Raw genomic sequence first — 18156 nt, 5'->3', positions numbered from 1 at the left:
ATTTCTTTTTGAACGCATACTTGTTAAAATTTTGAAATAATTACGCCAAAAGTACCGAGTACCGGTACTGACGGAAATTTCTTGAAAAAAGTAATTCGGTATTATAGGCTAGTACCTCGATACTGCCCACCTATGCGTATTTGAAAGAGATTATAGGCCTAGGCCAGCGGTTCTTAACCATTGGGAAATTTTGCATGTTCAGGTGGGAAATAATTAACAGCTATATATTTTTTTTACACAAAAATCATACTCCCGAAAAAACTTTTTTTGTAAATAAACACAGATTATACTTTACTTACTGTTCGATACCCATTGTGCAGTGTAGCCGCTGCCCAATGGCCCCAAGGGGAGAAATTCGGGTTTGGTAGTTGTCATAACTCGGAAAATAGATGAAAAAGGTTAAGAACCGCAAGTCTAGACTAACCTCACTAGGTAAATTTTTCAACTATTTTTGTGAGTGCAGCCTATGGGCAAGATTTTTGAAAAACATGCTTTGCGCAAAACATGAAATAAAGACATAATTGTAGCAGGGAAAAAGCCAAAAGAAAATATACAAAAAACGTTTAATATCATCCAAGCATTACAAATGAACCACATTGCAATCCACGTTAGTCTCGACTTGAAAGTATGGAATTTTTCTTCGAGAAATCGTGTGTGCAAGATTGAAATTTTGGTGTGTATCGAAGCCTCAATTTTTTTGTTTATGGATTATATATCAGCATTCAAACAACCATGTTTTCATTATACCACATTATAAATCGGCTTGAAGATAAATGCTGGGTGGTGCACATTGATAAACCGCATGCGTGCAGCCGCCACACTTTCCATTTTGGACTTGACTTGAGTTACGCCGAAGATTTTCAAACCTGACTGCATTTTTTGGCCTTTTTTGGCAAGATCTTGTGTGCACCCTGCATAATATAAGTTTTAACGTTCGTGATAACCTGATGAACTACCAACATGTTCCAGGTGTAAGGATATTTGCAAAATATGTAGTATCTTGGTTGAAATGCCTTCTATGAAAATCCTTGGAATATGAGAGAATGGACCAAGAAGAAGAACCAGGAGATTTTCAACTTACCCATAATCCTTCTCATGGGAATGTTGACCAATCGCAACCCGTAGATGCAACTCAAGAAGAACAACATCGTCATGGTAATTAGCTACTGGGTAATGTGTTGTATTGTTGCAAGTTTGTTTGCGTTGTATAAATGTTACGTACTCAACGACGTCAATTTTAGTAAATCACAAAGTGAAAAATTTTAATTTGCAGATACGTTTTTTTCTTGGTGCTTTTAAGTTTTAATACTTTTAAATCGCTGCTAACCTGTGTTTGTGGATTTTAATGTTTGGTGCGAAAATATAATTTTTTTGTCTATTTTTGATTGCCTATCGAAACAGATTTTAATTGATGTTCTGATACAGCTGAAATTTGGCAAGCTTTTTATTCAAAAATCCTTTTGTTTTATTATATAAATGATATATGAATTATTGCACGTAATAGCATGTTATATTTTGGGATCACACATGAAATAATTTGCTTCGCTCCCAAGTTGTCAATAACAAGCAATTACATAAACAACCACCTCCAAACACTGTTACAGAAAGCAGTTGATTAAATTATTAGTTCTTTTCAAAAAATTATTCAATTAATTAAATAACTAACTTAAAATTAATTTTCTTAAAAACATGAAGTTGAAGAGAGATTGCAAGAGATGGATCTTCAAGATGAAGGAAGTCAACCTGAGGCAAGAACTGAGGATGTAGGAAGTCAACAAGTTGCTCTTGCTAGGGAAGAATTTGCTCAGACTGTGAGAGAACTTGCATCATCTGGTGGTGAGTCTAGATGTAACGTCACGGTGTTCTTTTCCATCAATTAAACCGATAGATGTATTTTGATTCTTACGCACACAATAAAAATGCAAAAATAACAAATGTTGACAGAAAAAATGGAAATTTCAGTTGGCACTGGGATCTAACAAGACAAGTCACTTGTGGGTACAGCATAAGTGTGAACCCAGAGACCTTACCAAACCACTTAAGCATGAAAATATATGTTATCGGACGTTCTGTTGCATGTATGTATATCTTAAGGTCTGAATTTGTCTTTATTCATTGCAGTAGCTGCAGGAACTATCCACCTAGCTTATGCACCACAATTCGTGCAGCACACTCAGTATCAAGATAAAAGGCGCAACATGCACTTTGAGAATGTTGGAGGTGATGTTCATAATCCTGGTGGAGAAATCTATGGAAATGTTGGTCAACCAAGAGGTGAGCTACATGTTATTTAAGATTAATCTGGGGTTCGTTTCTATAAAATATTATTTTTGTTGGAATGTTGACGGTGGTGTTCACAGTCCTGGTGGTGGAGGAGAAATCCAGAGAAATATTTGCCGATCTGATGGTTCATGTTATTTCAGAGTTATATAATATAGCTGGGAGATTTACAGAACTTGTTTAGCCTTTAGGTAGTTGTCACTAGCTGCTTGCTGATGGTTAGCTCTTAATTTTCAAGTTATATTATTGAATGGAAACAAAAATACTTTTTATGGTCAAAATTTCAATGTTTGTTTTGTGATCAAAATTACACTGTACACTATCGTAATTATTATCTTTTTTAATTGTTCATTTGCATTAACAACTGACTCTCTTTTGCGTTATATCTTTCTGGTGGTTATGTGGAGACTGCTGACATGATTATGTTATTCTAATATTTGTTTTTCTCTATTCACTCTCAGAACCAACAATACAGAGAACTCCTCAAAATATCGCAGAACAACCAGGTCCTACTAATACTGCTGAGCAAGGTGTGTGCTTTACTTAGTAGTACTTAATCAAACAAAGTTGTAATGGCATTTAACTAAATCGTTGGTTATAAAAGTAACAATTAATAGTAGTCAATCATTTACTTGGCTTGATGTAGGAGCCATTAATTTTATGAAAGTGCACAATCCCAATTAATATCATATTCTTTCACTGTATAATTGCTATAGCAAGTAACACCCATTAGTCAGAGGTGGGCACAAGCGTGCTCAAACTTGAGAGAGCTTTTTTGTAGAAGCAATCTCGAGAGCAAAGCTGTTTTCAAATTTAGAACAGAACCACAGGCCCACTTTTTAAAGATTTATCCGCTCGTCGCTCTTTGTTGTACAAATAATGCTGTGAATGCACAGAAATGGTTGGATTAAAGTAAATTTGAAGTTTTTATGCTCCTTTAACACACGATTTCATGTAGTGAATAAAAATGACTACTTTGAGATTAAAGATGATAGAGAGACTCACACAGGTGAACCAAGTTGTCATCGATGTGAAATTATTTGATTCACTTTGCCATTATTTTTGTAACTGAACTGTTGTATGCTTTGAAAGTGAATAATATTAAACTAATGGATGTCGACATCTATATAATTCTTGAAAGTTCTTAAAACTATGCTCAGCTATTAATCCTTTGTAGCATGTGTGACTAAAACAAAACTTACCAACATCAAATTTCATAAAATTTACATTTACAACAAACCATGATAAGCAACTAATAGGCTACAGTTAGACACATGTTTTACAATGCAAATTTGCAACATATGAATGTGAATGGTTTTCAAAAACAGGCCGAACTGAAAATACTTTTAATTGCTAAAAAGAGTGGCAGCGTAAGCTGAAATTCGACCAACGATAGTTTTTTATAGAAGAGCAAAAGCACAAGCGACGTTCTTCTTCTCATCAACGACCGAGAATGTTGTTGCATTGTAGTTATATTGACTAAATGTTGCTAAAACATTATCGGAAGGTTGCAATTTATGATTAAATAAGACTTGAAGAATGATTGCCGTACCAACGTTTGAGTGTTATTATTGCCCTCATGATTACTGTAATACCGGTAGCCAATAACATACAACAATAGTATCTGAGTAACATATTATATTAAACATGTTATGCCTTGTAATTGGCACACGGCATGACTGAACTTCAGTGAATGACAATCACTAAATAACACGTCAGAATAGGAGTAAAGCAAGCATCAAAAAGCGTTAATATCACCAAATTTACTTAAATTTATTCTCGAAGAGTTATTACGTAATTGCATTAGCCTTTTCCTCGAATTGTTTCTAGAGTATTTCGTGGTAGTTGCATGACTTAAACTAAGCCAATGGTTGGCTAATGTTAACAATTGTTGTTGTCGTTGTAATCAGCACAATCCATTGAAATCTAATCTAGCAATATCTAAATTGTATCTTAATCTAACAATAATGAGAAGCACAACGCATTGGTTTGTAAAGTCTTGGTGTTTGTAAAGTGAGATTAAGATTGCGTTGTACACACGGTGAATCAGTGCTCACCACAGCATGAGCGGTGTTCTTTTTAAACCAGCGAATGCCCAGTTCTTTGCCCTTTAGTGTAATATACAAGTTATACAATATAGTTGTATACTTTAGTGTTATATATACTCGTATATCTGGTGTTTAAGTTGTACTTTTATGCTAATGTTTGTGTTTGTCTATTTTTTTTCAGAACTAACAATACAAACGACTCCTCAAAATATCGCAGAACAATCAGGTCCTAGTCAGGCTCCTGTGCAAGGTTTGTGTGTGTGGTAGTCAAACATAATTAATACTTGAATGTAGTAATTATTTAATTATGATGTATGAAGTACTCAAATGATTATTTTACAAGTTTGTTTGAATTTTTTTTCAAATAGCCTGTGGTGGTGGTGAACAACATTTTTTAGACAAGTTTGTTATTTTGTGAGGTCCAAAAGTTTCACACTTGCTGTTCTAGAACCATTCGTCTAGAGCAGGGGTGGGCAAACTACGGCCCGCGGTCCCATTTTATGCGGCCCGCCGGCACTTGCAGAAACTCCTACTCATCACTTATTGTTTTAATTAAACAGGTTACATGACAAATTATTACCCTTTACGAGTGTGTTTTTCTCTTCACTTTCAGTGCGTAAACACACACACGTCAGTCGCGCATGTATTGCAACATGCTTTCAGCAACTAGCCGTACACTTCTCATGCATTGTTTGATTCAATTGTTTGATCATAAAATACAAATACGGTAGCGGCTACCGTAGGCCTTTGGGATGAAGATTGCGTAGCTTTAAACGTAACTGAGTGTGAAATGCAAAAATTGTGTTTAATATGAATATGCGTTTATTTACACACCGGGTAAATTTTCCTACTTTGTAATGAGAGTGTGCGGCCCGCCGGCTGCAACATTTTTTCTAATGCGGCCCGCAGTACAAAAAGTTTGCCCACCCCTGGTCTAGAGCACGGGTCGGCAACCTTTAGCATTGAAAGAGCCATTTGGTGTCGTTTCCGCCAAACTAAAACTTACTTTGAGCCACAACACCTAATTGACTACTTAAGACAAAAAACCTAACGCTACATGTATAATTCGAACTAATGCTTTACAGTTACAGGTAAAAACTTCAGTAGTTACCCTCACAAAATTCTCACTACAACGATGACAATCCGCATAGTCACCAAACAAAGACCAATATCCAAGACATGCGACCTCGAACAAAAACAAACTTAGGATCACGTGAGTGGTAAGCAGTCATGCGTATTATGCCCCGAAAATCACCGTGTAGTATTTACTAGGGATGGGCCGATACGAACCCAAACCCGAATAGATTCGCCGAATATCGCCTTTATGGAAGATTCGAGCGAACACGAATACCAACAATGGCGAACCCAAACACAATATTACTTATAAATTTACTCACTTTTGTTAAAAATGATGATCTAGTTTCCCGACAATGCTAAACTAGGTGCAGCAGTACTTACAATGAAGGTTGTTTTCCTAACGATTTTGCTTTTCGATCGTTTTTTAAACATTATTTTTCGAATGAAAGCGATTTGTTTATCGATTACGTCATTTTAGAAGCAAAACTTGTCAACTTTTGGAGGAAGTTTTATTGTTTGGTTCTAATACGAATAGATTCGGGATTCGTTCGTGTCAACCTTCATGATATTCGGGTTCGTGCGAACCCGAATAATCTTCCTCGCGGCAGATCCCTAGTATTTACATAAGATTTTCCACGTCCGAATAAAACATTCTGAATAATAACCAGACAAACGCATTAAGTTATAACATTGTGACACTAATAAACACCATTATTTATTCACATTAAGTTTTCCTAAATGAGCTCATTGGCTCTGGTCGCGAGAGCCAGAGCAAAGAGATAAAAGAGCCGCAGGTTGCTGACCGCTGGTCTAGAGAATGTTTAACTTTTTGGTATAGTAGCTCAAAAGTTTCAGCTAGAGAATGCAAAATATAGCAACAAATTTTTATGTGCATGTTTTTTGTTTCGTTTTACATAAATTTATATAAACACATATATTTTATTTTATTTTTAATACTATGCACATATATGGCAACAAATTTTATATGCAGTTTACTTTTTACATAAATTTATATAAACACATTTATTTTCTTTTATTTTTAAAACTCGGCACATATACAAAGGTGCAGCCCAACCTGAGCCTCCCCATCAAAGACATCACCAAGATCGGGAAACTGGTGGCTGGCACGAAACTATCAGACAGGCTGAAATAAAAGCTTTTGGTTTTACTATCAAAGGCATTCCAGCCATTATTTTAGCCAGTGGAGCTACAATTGCAGTGATAGCCAGTTTGCGTGATCCAGTTGCTCGTGAAAAGCTGGCCAGTGCATTTGTTCCATTTGCTGCTGCTTTTGTGACCAAATATGGCCAGGGCAGTCTCTTGGTAGAGGTAGTAACAAAAGGATCTGAAGCAGAAGCCGACTTACTGCAGTTATATTCGTCTGGCAAGATTAAGCAAGGTTTGATAGAGAATCACTGGCAAAGGGCTGGAGATAATCTCACAGTTGAACTGACCTCCTACAAAGTTATCCGTGCAAGTGAAGAGGAATTTGAGGAGATCAGAAAAGAAGTTGAATCTCTTAAAGATTGTCACTTAAAGAAATATGAAACTGAGGTATGACAAGTTAATTTATGTTTATTTTTATCCAGTAACAAATTTATTATAAATAAGCAAAGTCATTCAAGCGTAGCATTTGTATCGGCAGAAGCCTTAACCATTCAGATTAATTTCACGTTGATCAATCATATTATTTTGTTTTATAAATGATATTTTTGTGCTGTATTACATCCAAAGTTGGGCACAAGGGGGCTCCTTTTGTTAAGAGTAATCTCGATAGCAACGCTCTTTTTTTAAATTAGATGCAGTGTATAATGAAATAAAACACGATAAATGTGTTGGCACTCTAAAGTTTAACTTCATTTTAGATTTTTCTACATTTATGATTCTTTGATTTTTTTGCACTGTACATGCTTTTGGTTGCAAATTTATAAAATATTTTGTATCAGAAATTGTTGCTAAGCAACACATGAAAGAAATGTTTGTTTTAAGAAGTTTATCATTAAGTAGCAAGTTGTTTTTATTTTAAGTAGTTTTTATTAAATAAAGCATTTTGTTCTTATAAATACAATTTTTCCTGCTCCAGATAATCTTAAGTTCATCTTCAACCCTAAGAGATGAGTCAAAAGTTATCACTCATTTGTCTGCTTCAGAATCGAAGAAATTAGTTGTGGAAAAAGGTGAGAAAGTTTGTGGTGGTTTTGTGTTTCATTTTACAAATAAGAAAAACTTTAAGAACACTGCTAATTTTGCTTTGATCTTAAATAGGTTTAGATTTATAAAATTAGTTCATGTTGCAGCTCAAAAATAAGGCAATCATAACTGTTTTCTTGTTTTAGAACATGGCAAGTTGGTGATTACGTTAATTAACCGAGAAACCACTGAGTTAAAGCCCAAAGAAACGGTAAGTAAATTTCATGTGGTAACAATTTTTGGAATTCTTAAATGTGGACTTAATAAACATACCCAGTTAAGCAAAGAATGCAGTAGAAGCTTGTTACCTTAAAGTTAAAGATAAATCCTTGCAGCTTATTTTACTATTTGCTGGGACAAGCAGAGTTATTTTTAGTTGTTTGTACTAAAATCCTCAGACTCTGAAAAGTATAGTAATATTCCATTCACGCTTTCAAAAATGGTTTCATTTAAACAGCAATTATTTCTATAATTACAACAAAGTTTTATTCTTAGTTTACAACAAAATCAACAGCAAAAGATAGCCTAGTTATTATAATAAATACTGCAGTCAAAGCTTGTTATTTTAAAGCTGACCTGACCAGTAAATTTAAACAAATTTTGAATGAATTGATAATGAATTTTGAGCTGGTTTTACTAGTTTCACACTTCTCTAAGCAATTTTGAGTACACAATTGAAAATTTTAAGTTAAGGAAATTGAATTAACAGGCATACTCTATTATATCTAGAACAGGGCTTCCCAAACTGGGGGTGGCGACCCCGCAAGGGGTCGCGTAACGAACTTCAGGGGTCGCTCAGCGTATACCAATTTTACACGAAGTACAAAATACAATCAAAACAAAATATCGTTCCAGCCTAATCAACATTAAAACCACCTTGAGACCAGCATTAGCAGATGTTGAGCCACGGCTAGACTTGCTTTGTAGCAGAAAGCAGTCGCACCAATCACACTGAATAAATGTGTGTGCTGTTTTGTTTCCAGTAGCCTACATATGTGTAAAATAGTAAGTAGGCTTTGAGTTCTGGTTGCTTGAATTCAGTCTTTGCATCTCAATAAATGTCAATAATGACTAATGTATATTTCGCATTGCTAATCAATTTAAACGTGAAGGGTCACGGAAAACTTCAGAAGTTTGTAAGGGGTCGCGAACAAAAAAGTTTGGGAAGCCCTGATCTAGAAGATTCCAAGTAGCATGTTATACTGAGATGATAAAGGTTATGATTAATATTTATGTTATATTTTTGCTTACAAGTTTGCTGGTTCATTTTAGGTATTATATTTTACAGAAATTATCATCCCCCAAAGAAGTCGACATCCCATTTTCATCAATTTCAAAAATGCATTCATCTAAACAAAAAAAGTTTCAAAAATTACCACGAACACCCAAACAATTTGGTTCAGGTGCTATAGTTTAGTTGAACTGTATTTACATCATGTCAAGAGATTATTTATATTAAACACAGTTGATGACTGCATACAGACTGGATGTTCAAATAGATGTAGAAAGTTTTAAAATAATGTCATGATATATGACTATACCAGTGCTCTTCAATCTGGGTACATTGCAACAGCCGAAGGGGTGAACCGGGTCCACCAATGATTTTTCATTGTGTTGTTTACAGCCGGAATACGAATAATACTTTGTAGACACCGGATTACGAACAAATAAGTAGGCAATATCTTGAGACGCAAGAGTTATTGAGCTTAAAACATGACACCCATCTAGAAGCCTACCATAGTGAATGAGTGAAAGTTTAGTAGCAATTGGTTATTTGAGCAAACACAGAAAAAGGAATAAAGTAGGCAGTCGAGAGTGTTAGTTTTCTTTGCTTAAAATGAATCTGTGCAGATTTGCTGCTTTGAATGAATGTTTTTGTGTGGTAGGTTCAGGCCCACGTTGCTCAGTTTTAGGCCTTAAACCTGACACGGGGTATTCCTTGTGAGGTCGGCATATTTAGGCCCCTTGCCATCTGTACAATTCTGTATTCATGATGATGCTGCATAAGCTATCTTCTATATCAGTGACCATCTCATCCACCTGTCTCTGTACACTATTGTTACTCAGAGGAATAGATTTAATAACTGTAGAAGAGGCCTTGTGATGCAAAACGGTGTCCAAAACTTCCTTCACTGATGGCAAGATCAATTCTTTGCCGATTGTATGCGGCTTGCCTTATCTTGCAAGCATCAGAGACAAATGGTAAGACGCACGTAATCCATCATTACTTGTATGGGAAAGGTTTGAAAACATCGTGCCAACAGTTTTCCGTTTTTTGAAATTGTCCCAGAGCATTTGAAAAAATGTTGCACACTTGCCTACTTTATCTGGGTGGATTTTCGTTAAATGTTCGGAAAGTCTGGACAGCTTCATCGCTTCATTAGAAAACACTTTAGAGCACATCGGCTGTGATTCGGAATTTGGGGGTGGAATAAATCCATACTGGAGATAACTTGAATTGTATTGCCTGCATTTTCGTTTGACCGAACTCATTATTTAGCACTTTAATGACTGAACAAAATAACTATAATGTAATTGTAATTTTGAGAGTGTAATTTTCTTTGCTTAAAATGTATTTTTGCAGATGTGCTACTTTGAATGAATGTTTTTGTGTGGTAGATTCAGGCCCACATTGCTCAGTTTTAGGCCCTAAACCTGACACTGGGTATCCCATGTGAGGTCGGCATATTTAAGCCCCTTGCCATCGTTCGTTTTTACAAGCCTACCTTCCAGTTTGGTTTCTACTTTCATTTTTGGTTTCAGAAAAAGACTGAAAGAGAGCAGAAAAAGAAAAGAGTGATCGTGTGCATATTCATGACGAGGCAAAATATCATATATAACAAGATCAATGGTATTTGGTCCTTTTTTAAAAACTTGGGTGTATGCATATTGGTATGGAATATGCATATTGTACAGCAGAATGCATGATGTAGGACATTGGTAGTATGAGCAGCATATTTTATTTTACTTATGTGGCAGCTATGTTTTAGACATGTAAATTACTGTTACAAACAGCACCAAATGCTGTTAGCAAACATGCACGAAATCCTCCATGTTGCATGGGGACAGTCAACCTCTCATGGTAGGTATCACCATAAACTGATCTCAGCTTGCTATTTCAACGCTGACCTCGTCATAGAGTTTTTTCTCTTTTTGCCTTAAAACAAAACACTATTTCTTGTAATTCTATTTTTTTATCAGTTTTGATCATGCTTCTATACATCCACCTATGACATGACAGAGTTTACTGCTCTAGGCAAAATAATGTCTATTGTGCGAGAGCAGAAAAGACAGAAAGAGGCAAGAACCAGAAAAGAGTAACCGTCTGCAGATTCGTGGTGAGGTCACAGAAAAATGCCTTATATAGCAAGATCAGTGACATTCCGTCTTTTTTAAACCTTTGTTGTGCATCTAATAGTTATTAGCTTTTGGCCTAAATTTTAAGGAAATTGACATTTTTGTTTGTTTTGATATATGCAACACTTGAGATATATGTTAGTATAAAATACAGCAGTTTTACTTGAGTAAAGTTGACTCAAATACCATTTGTGTGGTACTTAAAAGTGACCGGGTACTAATTTTCCAGTACTCAGGTGTACTTGATTGTTTTTAAAATACTTGAACTGGTTCGATACTTGTTTGTCAGTCTTTATATTTGAATTGTTATTGCATATTATCATACATTGCATACATTTTTCTTAAATAGGATTGTCAATCTATAAGCTTAAGCTACCGTCCGTTATGATTGGTCATCCATGCAACCTTATTTCGTAGCTACCTTTCGATCATTATATTCACCTACTGTGTTTAAGATTGAAGGAATTAAAAATCATCAATTCCGTCATCAGATCGTTAAAAATCTTTTTTATTACAATAAAGTACTCAGTTGCTATGCTGAGTACTTGCCACTTGGTCTGATAGTTGTACTCAAATATGTTTAAACTAAGTACTTGTTCCTGAGTACCAAAATTAGTACGTGCATATAGCTCTGGTGTAAATATGTTTGTTTTGTGTTTTTCAGAAGATTTCCAGCATAGTGAAATCATTGCCATATTGAAGAAGTATCAGTACGGACATTATGGAGGTAATACGTTTTTTACCATGTTTTGTATAAATATATGTGAATTTTTTGGCTGAGTAAGTTTATTTCAATGTGTCGGTATTGTTTTTGCAATACATAGTTCCATAACTAACTGTCATTTGCCAAGTGATAGATTGTGTTTTGTACAGTGGAGATAATTGTTGTTGTATGTGTGAATGAACCAATGTGTAACAATGTCACATATTTAGTTGTGTAACTTAAGCCTAATTGATAAAACTATACAGAGTACTTGGTTTGATTTCTGTGTTATGTAATGAACTATGTCATTTTAAATATGCTGGTAATGAGTTTGCAGCTTAAATCTTTTGCTATATGATATAAGAATCTGTTTTACTGATTTAAACATGGTCATCATTTTTCATTGCTTGAGGTCCGGTTGCCGAGCTTGTCTTTATTCATTTTCATGTTACAGTTGTGTTTTATATTTGCAGGCCTTGCTCGAATTTCGAACTGTTCACCTCAATCAATCAACAACCCGCATAATTTGGTCTTCTTTGATTTATATTTATTTTTTTCTTTAAAAAATTTTGATTTTCTTACGATTTTGCGAGTCATGGTTAACAGGGCACTTTATCAAAATCCTTAATTTTTTGCCCTAGGCCTAGGCTCTGTGCTATTAGAACTGTGGCGTTGCTTCGATCAAGTTAGTGTTCACTTGTAACTGTAGATATGCGTGTGACGGTAATTTAAATCTACGCTTAACTTTGTGTGTTGGGCGCCACAGTAAGTCATAAAGTGTGTTTTTTACCTTTGCTTGTAACCAACTTGTAGCCTAGCCTACACCAGGTTCAAGTCACAGATAGGCCTACAGTTATTTAAATGTAAAACAAGTGAAAACGAAAGTTACATTTGTTTAGGACATGAGCCACTGGAGTTGCTGCCTGTTTATGAGCAAATTCGTCAAATCAATGACGAGCAGCTCACCACGAATGCAGCAAAACTCTTCCCAGAAGAGCTGGATTTATACGATATCAAGTTGACAGAATCACAAATTGACTCGCTCCTGTTTATTCTCACTAAAGTTGAGAAACGCATCAAGGAGCTTCTTCTGATCAGCTGTTTCTCTAAACCAGAAGATGTCGGCCGATTATTTGAGGCAATTCAAGCAATGCCAGGAAAGGTTTGTTTTTATTTATTTTACTTTCTACTTTTTCGTTCGTCTTCAACTTTGTTTACGAACTCGATGTGTCGTAACGATGCGCCTTGGTTTTGCTTGTGACGTCATAATAGCTTTCCCGCTTTTAAGCAAACATGGTTTGCTGAGATTCTGTGCGTTGTTGTTGGTCGGAATATTTTGTTTTAATTTATTAATTTATTTCAACGGGGCGTAATTTCCCGCCAAGTTTTACTGTTTAAATCGCTGATAGATCTGGAATGCGCAGTAAACCTGGCCGCTTAAAATTCGTTCGTTTTATTGAGAAAAATGGTAAAATTTGTTGTGTTCAGTTTAGGCTAAAATCAGCATCATCTAAGAATTGGCCAGAAGCAAGTTTCAAATTTTTACAAAAGTAAAAATATTTTTGCGACTTTAATATCAATTTGTATTTCTGCAACGAATACTTAATCGTGGTTTAAGTTGGTCGCTTAAAATTTCTTCTATTTTTCTCAAAATCCAAGAATTTGTGTTGGTCCAGTAGGCTACTGTAGGCCTAAGCAGTGGCGTAGCAGCCACCTGGCGGTTCTGGCTCTGCGCCAGGGGCGGCAGGCTGCAAGGGGGCGGCAAAATGAGGCTGCACAGTGCACACAGCACAAGAATTTAAAAAATAATGGAGCGGTAAACAAGCTATTTTGTTACAATTTGGTCCCGCTGACCAAGAAAACTGTGGAAGGTGAACCAGTCCTGGGCATTTAAACGTTTAATTGTAAACTTTTAAGTTGTTATTGATTGTAAACGTTTAAATGACAGGTTGTGGTTAAATTTATACAAGTGTTAATTTAGACTCGAAAATGAAACGTGTCAAAGAGAGTGGAGCTTTTTTTAAAAAGAAGAGAAAGCAAGAGAAGCAGAATTAAAAAAGCACAAGGGAGCTATGCTAAAATCTGTAACCTCTTCTGGTTCAAACGTTTCTTTAACATTACCAGAGAACGATTCAAATGAAAACCCAGACAATAACGCTGAGCTCCAGATAGATATTGAAAATATCAGCTTATCAGCAGAGACGCAAGAAACAGGGTCTATCAAAAGTAATACCAATGAAATCAATTATGAATTGCCAGTTATAGATGGAGACGAAGGCGAAAATAACGACGAATCAGTTGCAATAGTCAACAATTTGCCCAATGATGTGGCCTCTTGGCCTGAAGTTATAGATCACCATTTATATGGATGAAGAGCGAAAAAAGTGGAAAGCAATTTTAGAAAGCGCTGTCGATGTCATATTATTTCTAAGTAAGCAAAACCTTCCTTTTCGAGGACATCGTGAAGCTTTTGAATCCAACAACCAAGGGAATTTTTTAGAGACCGTGAAGCTTCTGGAAAAATATAGTCCCGTAATCATCAAATACCTTTCTGATATTCGTATTTCTACGAAGATGACAACTACTTATCTTTCTCCCACTATTCAAAATGAGCTTATTTTGCTTCTCAGTATAAAAGTCAAAAACATCGTTTTTGAAGAGGTGCGCGAAGCTAAATATTTTGCGATTATGTGCGTCAGTATCAAATACTGATCAAATGACTCTTATAGTCAGATATGTAACAATCAATAACAGTATTGCCCAACTAAAGGAATCGTTTTTGAATTTCTTTCCGTTGAGCGGAAAAACGGCAGCTGAAATTTTTCAATCTATTCTAGATGAACTTGAACTAAACAACTTAATTGTGATGATGTGTAGGGGAAAAGGCTACGACAACGCATCTATTATGTCGGGAATTCATACTGGAGTTCAGCAAAAATCAAATACATAAATCCAAAAGCACTAACTTACTCGTACCGTGTGGAAATCACACACTGAATCTTGCAGGTGTACATGCCGTTGGATCGTCGCATTTAAGCGACAGATTTTCGCTGTTTTACAAAGTATGTTTTTTTTGCTGCCTCTACTCATAGATGGAATGTCTTTCTAAAGCATGCGCCAATCGCGCTGAAGCGAGTGATTGATACGCGATTGAGCGCACATCACGCTGCTATAAAGGCCCTTCACGCAGGTTTTGATGAGTTTATGGATGCTCTAGAGTCTAGACTCTAGAGGATCTGTGTAATCCAAACGAAAATCTTAATACACGAAGTGACGCTCATAGTATTCTAGAAGCGATTCAGAATTTTTCTTTCTTTTTCTTCTTATGTTTCTGGAAAGTAATCCTGCGAGAATCTCATCATGCTTAAACTTACTTGCAGCAAAAAGGATTGCTGTTAGCGCAATGCTCTAACAAGATAAAAGCGTTTGTCAACTTTTTAGTCGAAGAACGAGATAATCTGGTTAAAGGTTCTGTGGATGCAGCGATCAAAAAATGCACAGAGCTAGAGATTCCAGTTGAAGATCGGAGAGTTCGCAGAAAAAAGAGAATGCCTGGCGAACACGCAGAAGATGCTGGCCTTAGTGTTGTTGGAGAAGTAAGACGATGCATGTTTCAAGCATTGGACAGATTTAAACTTGAAGCTGAAACTAGGTTTACCGGCATACACCACTTGAAAGATATGTTTGGATTTTTGAATCCTTACGCACTGCTGCAAAGCGAAAGTCACAATGGATTCACCAACGCTTTTAGAAGCACTTATGACGACGAGGTGGACTTTTTGGAGCTAGCTGTGGAAATTGACAGATTTAAGAGGCTGGTGCGAAGCAGTGAAACCACGTTTGATCGTAATGCAACAGCGTTTGATGTTTTACAGTGGTTAGCTAAATCACACCTACTTGATTCAACAAGTACGTAGGCCTACCATACTTATGCTTGTGTCTGAAACTTTATCTTACCCTTGGTGTTTCAATTGCGAATTGTGAGAGGAGTTTCTCAAAGCTCAAAATGTTTACGTTTCCTATTTACGTTCTACCATGAATGATGATCGGCTATCAGCTCTATCGCTTCTTTCCATAGAAAGACATTATACGTTCAAAAACTTGATTTTGAAGATATTATCGCTGATTTTGCTTCGGCGAAAGCTCGAAAAGTTCAATTTTGAGGCGGCTATTGATTTTTTATTTGCCTAATACATTTGTTCTCCATTTTTTGTCTTTTATTTTAGGCCTTAACACTGAGACAGTGAGGCTTCTTTCTCAAGCAATATAGAACTTCTGAGACGCGACACATTATCTGTAATTATTTTTATTGAAAAGATTGCGTGAACTTGAAACTATACTTCAAAATTTGCTGCAGTCTACATAGGGCGGCATTTTCATCAAAAGCCAGGGGCGGCAGCATATGCTCCTACGCCACTGGGCCTAAGCTACCATCAGGCTAGTTAGTTATTAATTAGTTAACACTAACCAGTTAACTTGTATGCGTTAAATATTAGGATATTAGTCTTTGTTATAACACCATGTTGTAGTTTAATTTTACAAACATTTTAACTCTAGATCGGAGTGCTTAATATCAGTTGCAACATAATCCCGAAGATTCCTTCAAAATTGTTCTTCAACAAAATCGAGGTTAGGCTGTTTATGTGGAATTGCTTCCGTGATGATGACGCAATAGATGGGAAGCGCGATGCGAACCAATCAGAAATCGCTGAAATTCAACGAGTCCTTGACCAATTCGATGACCCGGTAATATTTATGTCTTGTCTTGTTATGTTTGTGTGAAGTTGAACATTGCAGAGGAATTTAATGTCAAACTTTTAATTTATAGAAGTTCTTGGTTGATCTTGGTCTGAACAATGGTGAATGGGTCAAACTCCGCTCGCGAAAGAAAAGTGACGTCTGCGTGTGACGTAGTCATCTTCAAGCAAGAAATTGGTTTACTTCGATAAATACCGTTCTTAAAATCGATTCATTTACACAAAAGTAAGAGCGACCGAACGCGATTATATTTTGTCAATCGCGACCTGGTCGGGAATCGAGCTCGGGATTTTTAGACAATGCAGTTCTCGTTTATCCTGATGCGCCACGCGAAGAACTTTGAAATGTTGCTTAAAAGTGATTTGTATTTGTATTAGCTTGCATAGTTACGTAACAATTGTATTTATTTGTCACATACGAGTTAATTGATTTTGTAAACACCGCATATGGTTGTGCTATTTTGTTGTGATCATTTCGAGATTTCTTATCATAGAAACTTCTTTATTGGTTTTTCTTGATAATTAATGTTGTTTTTTCTATCACTGGCGATCAGTTTGATCTGTGGCGGTTGGCGCCATTTCACCGTCACGTCATATTAGCTGTAATTTCCTTTAATTTCTTTGTTTTACCGAATTTTTTACATTCCTTAGTTAATTAAGGTTGATTACTTTGCTTTATATTATGTTCACCGTTTATCAATTTATTCAGTCGTTCATTTGTTAAGTTCTTTGCCGGTTGAATGCAATTCTATTCTCTCACGTGTTGGCCGACTAATACCAGCGAAAATGCTGCCGAGAAAGACACGCGACCTCATTATAAGTCAAGAAGAGCTTTTCGTGCTCTCAGACTTGAGTAGCTCTTGGTTCTGACAGCGGTCGAGAAAGCTCTGTGCGTCGTCGTCCAAGTCGGCTTTCACAATAGAAGAATATTCGCTGGAGAATGCCCAGAGAGCATCATTGTCAATGGGCAGAGACGGCCACAGATGAAATAGACTAAGAGTTTATTGCTCTCACTCAATATGGCGCTTTTGGTAAGGTTTGTAAATTGGCGACCTGAGTGATTTTGTGGATCAAACAAACATGTTTAACCGATAAACCGTCCTGGTTTATTCAACTACGGTCTCGATTGTAAACTGACTACTCTGTGAATCTTAGTTAAATTTTTTAAAACAAATTTTAGGGTGACAAAATGTGGACTATAACAATGACAACGCGAGTAATTAAGTATGTTTCCAGAAAAACGTTGAATAGAAAATTAGGTCGCTTAATTACCAACGAAGAAATGGTAAAAAATATAAAATTTAAGCCTAAAGTTCTCTGTTTAACCCGGCGTTACAGGACGAAGGTATCAAAGACTGCAATAAGTATTCCAGTTTCATTGTTCACGTCAATTTTAATTATGATTTTGTGATGTTTTCAGTTATTTCATGAGTCGTTTCTTATTTCCAACATTTCAGCTCACTAACCGAGTAGATAAAGGGCTGGGTTCCAGTCTCGCAATAATGTGGCCGGTGTTTGATATTACCGTTGTAATACCCTTGGCCAAGTCATTAAGGACGCTTGCTCATGTTCAATGGACCTGGTGAACAGTTCTAAATTCGTGCAATACGATATTTCATACTAAAATCATCTAAGATGTGTACAATTCTAACAATAAGATATCCTTTCTAGTCTATACTACTTAATCAACTTCAGACTGGTTTTCTGAGAGCCGTATTGCCTGACTCGCTGGTGTAACTTATGA

The 18156-nt window shown here is 36.1% G+C and overlaps 1 protein-coding gene across 4 annotated transcripts; it reads left to right on the top strand.

Annotated features, from left to right (window-relative positions):
- Nucleotides 1–973: 973 nt before the first annotated feature.
- LOC143470253 (uncharacterized) lies at nt 974–17171 on the top strand. 4 transcript variants are annotated; one of them, XM_076968282.1, is made up of 13 exons: nt 974–1155; nt 1696–1836; nt 2122–2274; nt 2742–2786; nt 4555–4578; nt 6469–6959; nt 7489–7582; nt 7742–7806; nt 8884–8998; nt 11617–11679; nt 12555–12817; nt 16213–16401; nt 16484–17171. In XM_076968282.1, exons 1-13 carry the CDS (start codon nt 1044–1046, stop codon nt 16562–16564), a joined length of 1836 nt encoding a protein of 611 aa, XP_076824397.1. In that variant the 5' UTR covers nt 974–1043; the 3' UTR covers nt 16565–17171. The 4 variants fall into 4 exon arrangements, with proteins under 4 accessions (XP_076824397.1, XP_076824396.1, XP_076824395.1 ...); XM_076968281.1 differs by having other exon boundaries at nt 2742–2810; nt 4510–4578; nt 11620–11679; XM_076968280.1 differs by having other exon boundaries at nt 2742–2810; nt 4510–4578.
- Nucleotides 17172–18156: the final 985 nt, after the last annotated feature.

Source organism: Clavelina lepadiformis, chromosome 9, assembly GCF_947623445.1.
Source record: "Clavelina lepadiformis chromosome 9, kaClaLepa1.1, whole genome shotgun sequence".
NCBI lineage: Eukaryota > Metazoa > Chordata > Ascidiacea > Aplousobranchia > Clavelinidae > Clavelina > Clavelina lepadiformis.
Note: the sequence above shows the minus strand (reverse complement) of the source record. Positions and strands in the feature narration are given on the sequence as shown.

Bases quoted from the DNA above. Each gene is read 5' to 3' on its own strand.
- LOC143470253 (XM_076968280.1), top strand. From the start codon at position 1,044: ATGGACCAAGAAGAAGAACCAGGAGATTTTCAACTTACCCATAATCCT. The intron at 2,275-2,741 runs GTGAGCTACATG...ATTCACTCTCAG, and splicing joins AAATGTTGGTCAACCAAGAG to AACCAACAATACAGAGAACT. The intron at 12,818-16,212 runs GTTTGTTTTTAT...TTTTAACTCTAG, and splicing joins TTCAAGCAATGCCAGGAAAG to ATCGGAGTGCTTAATATCAG.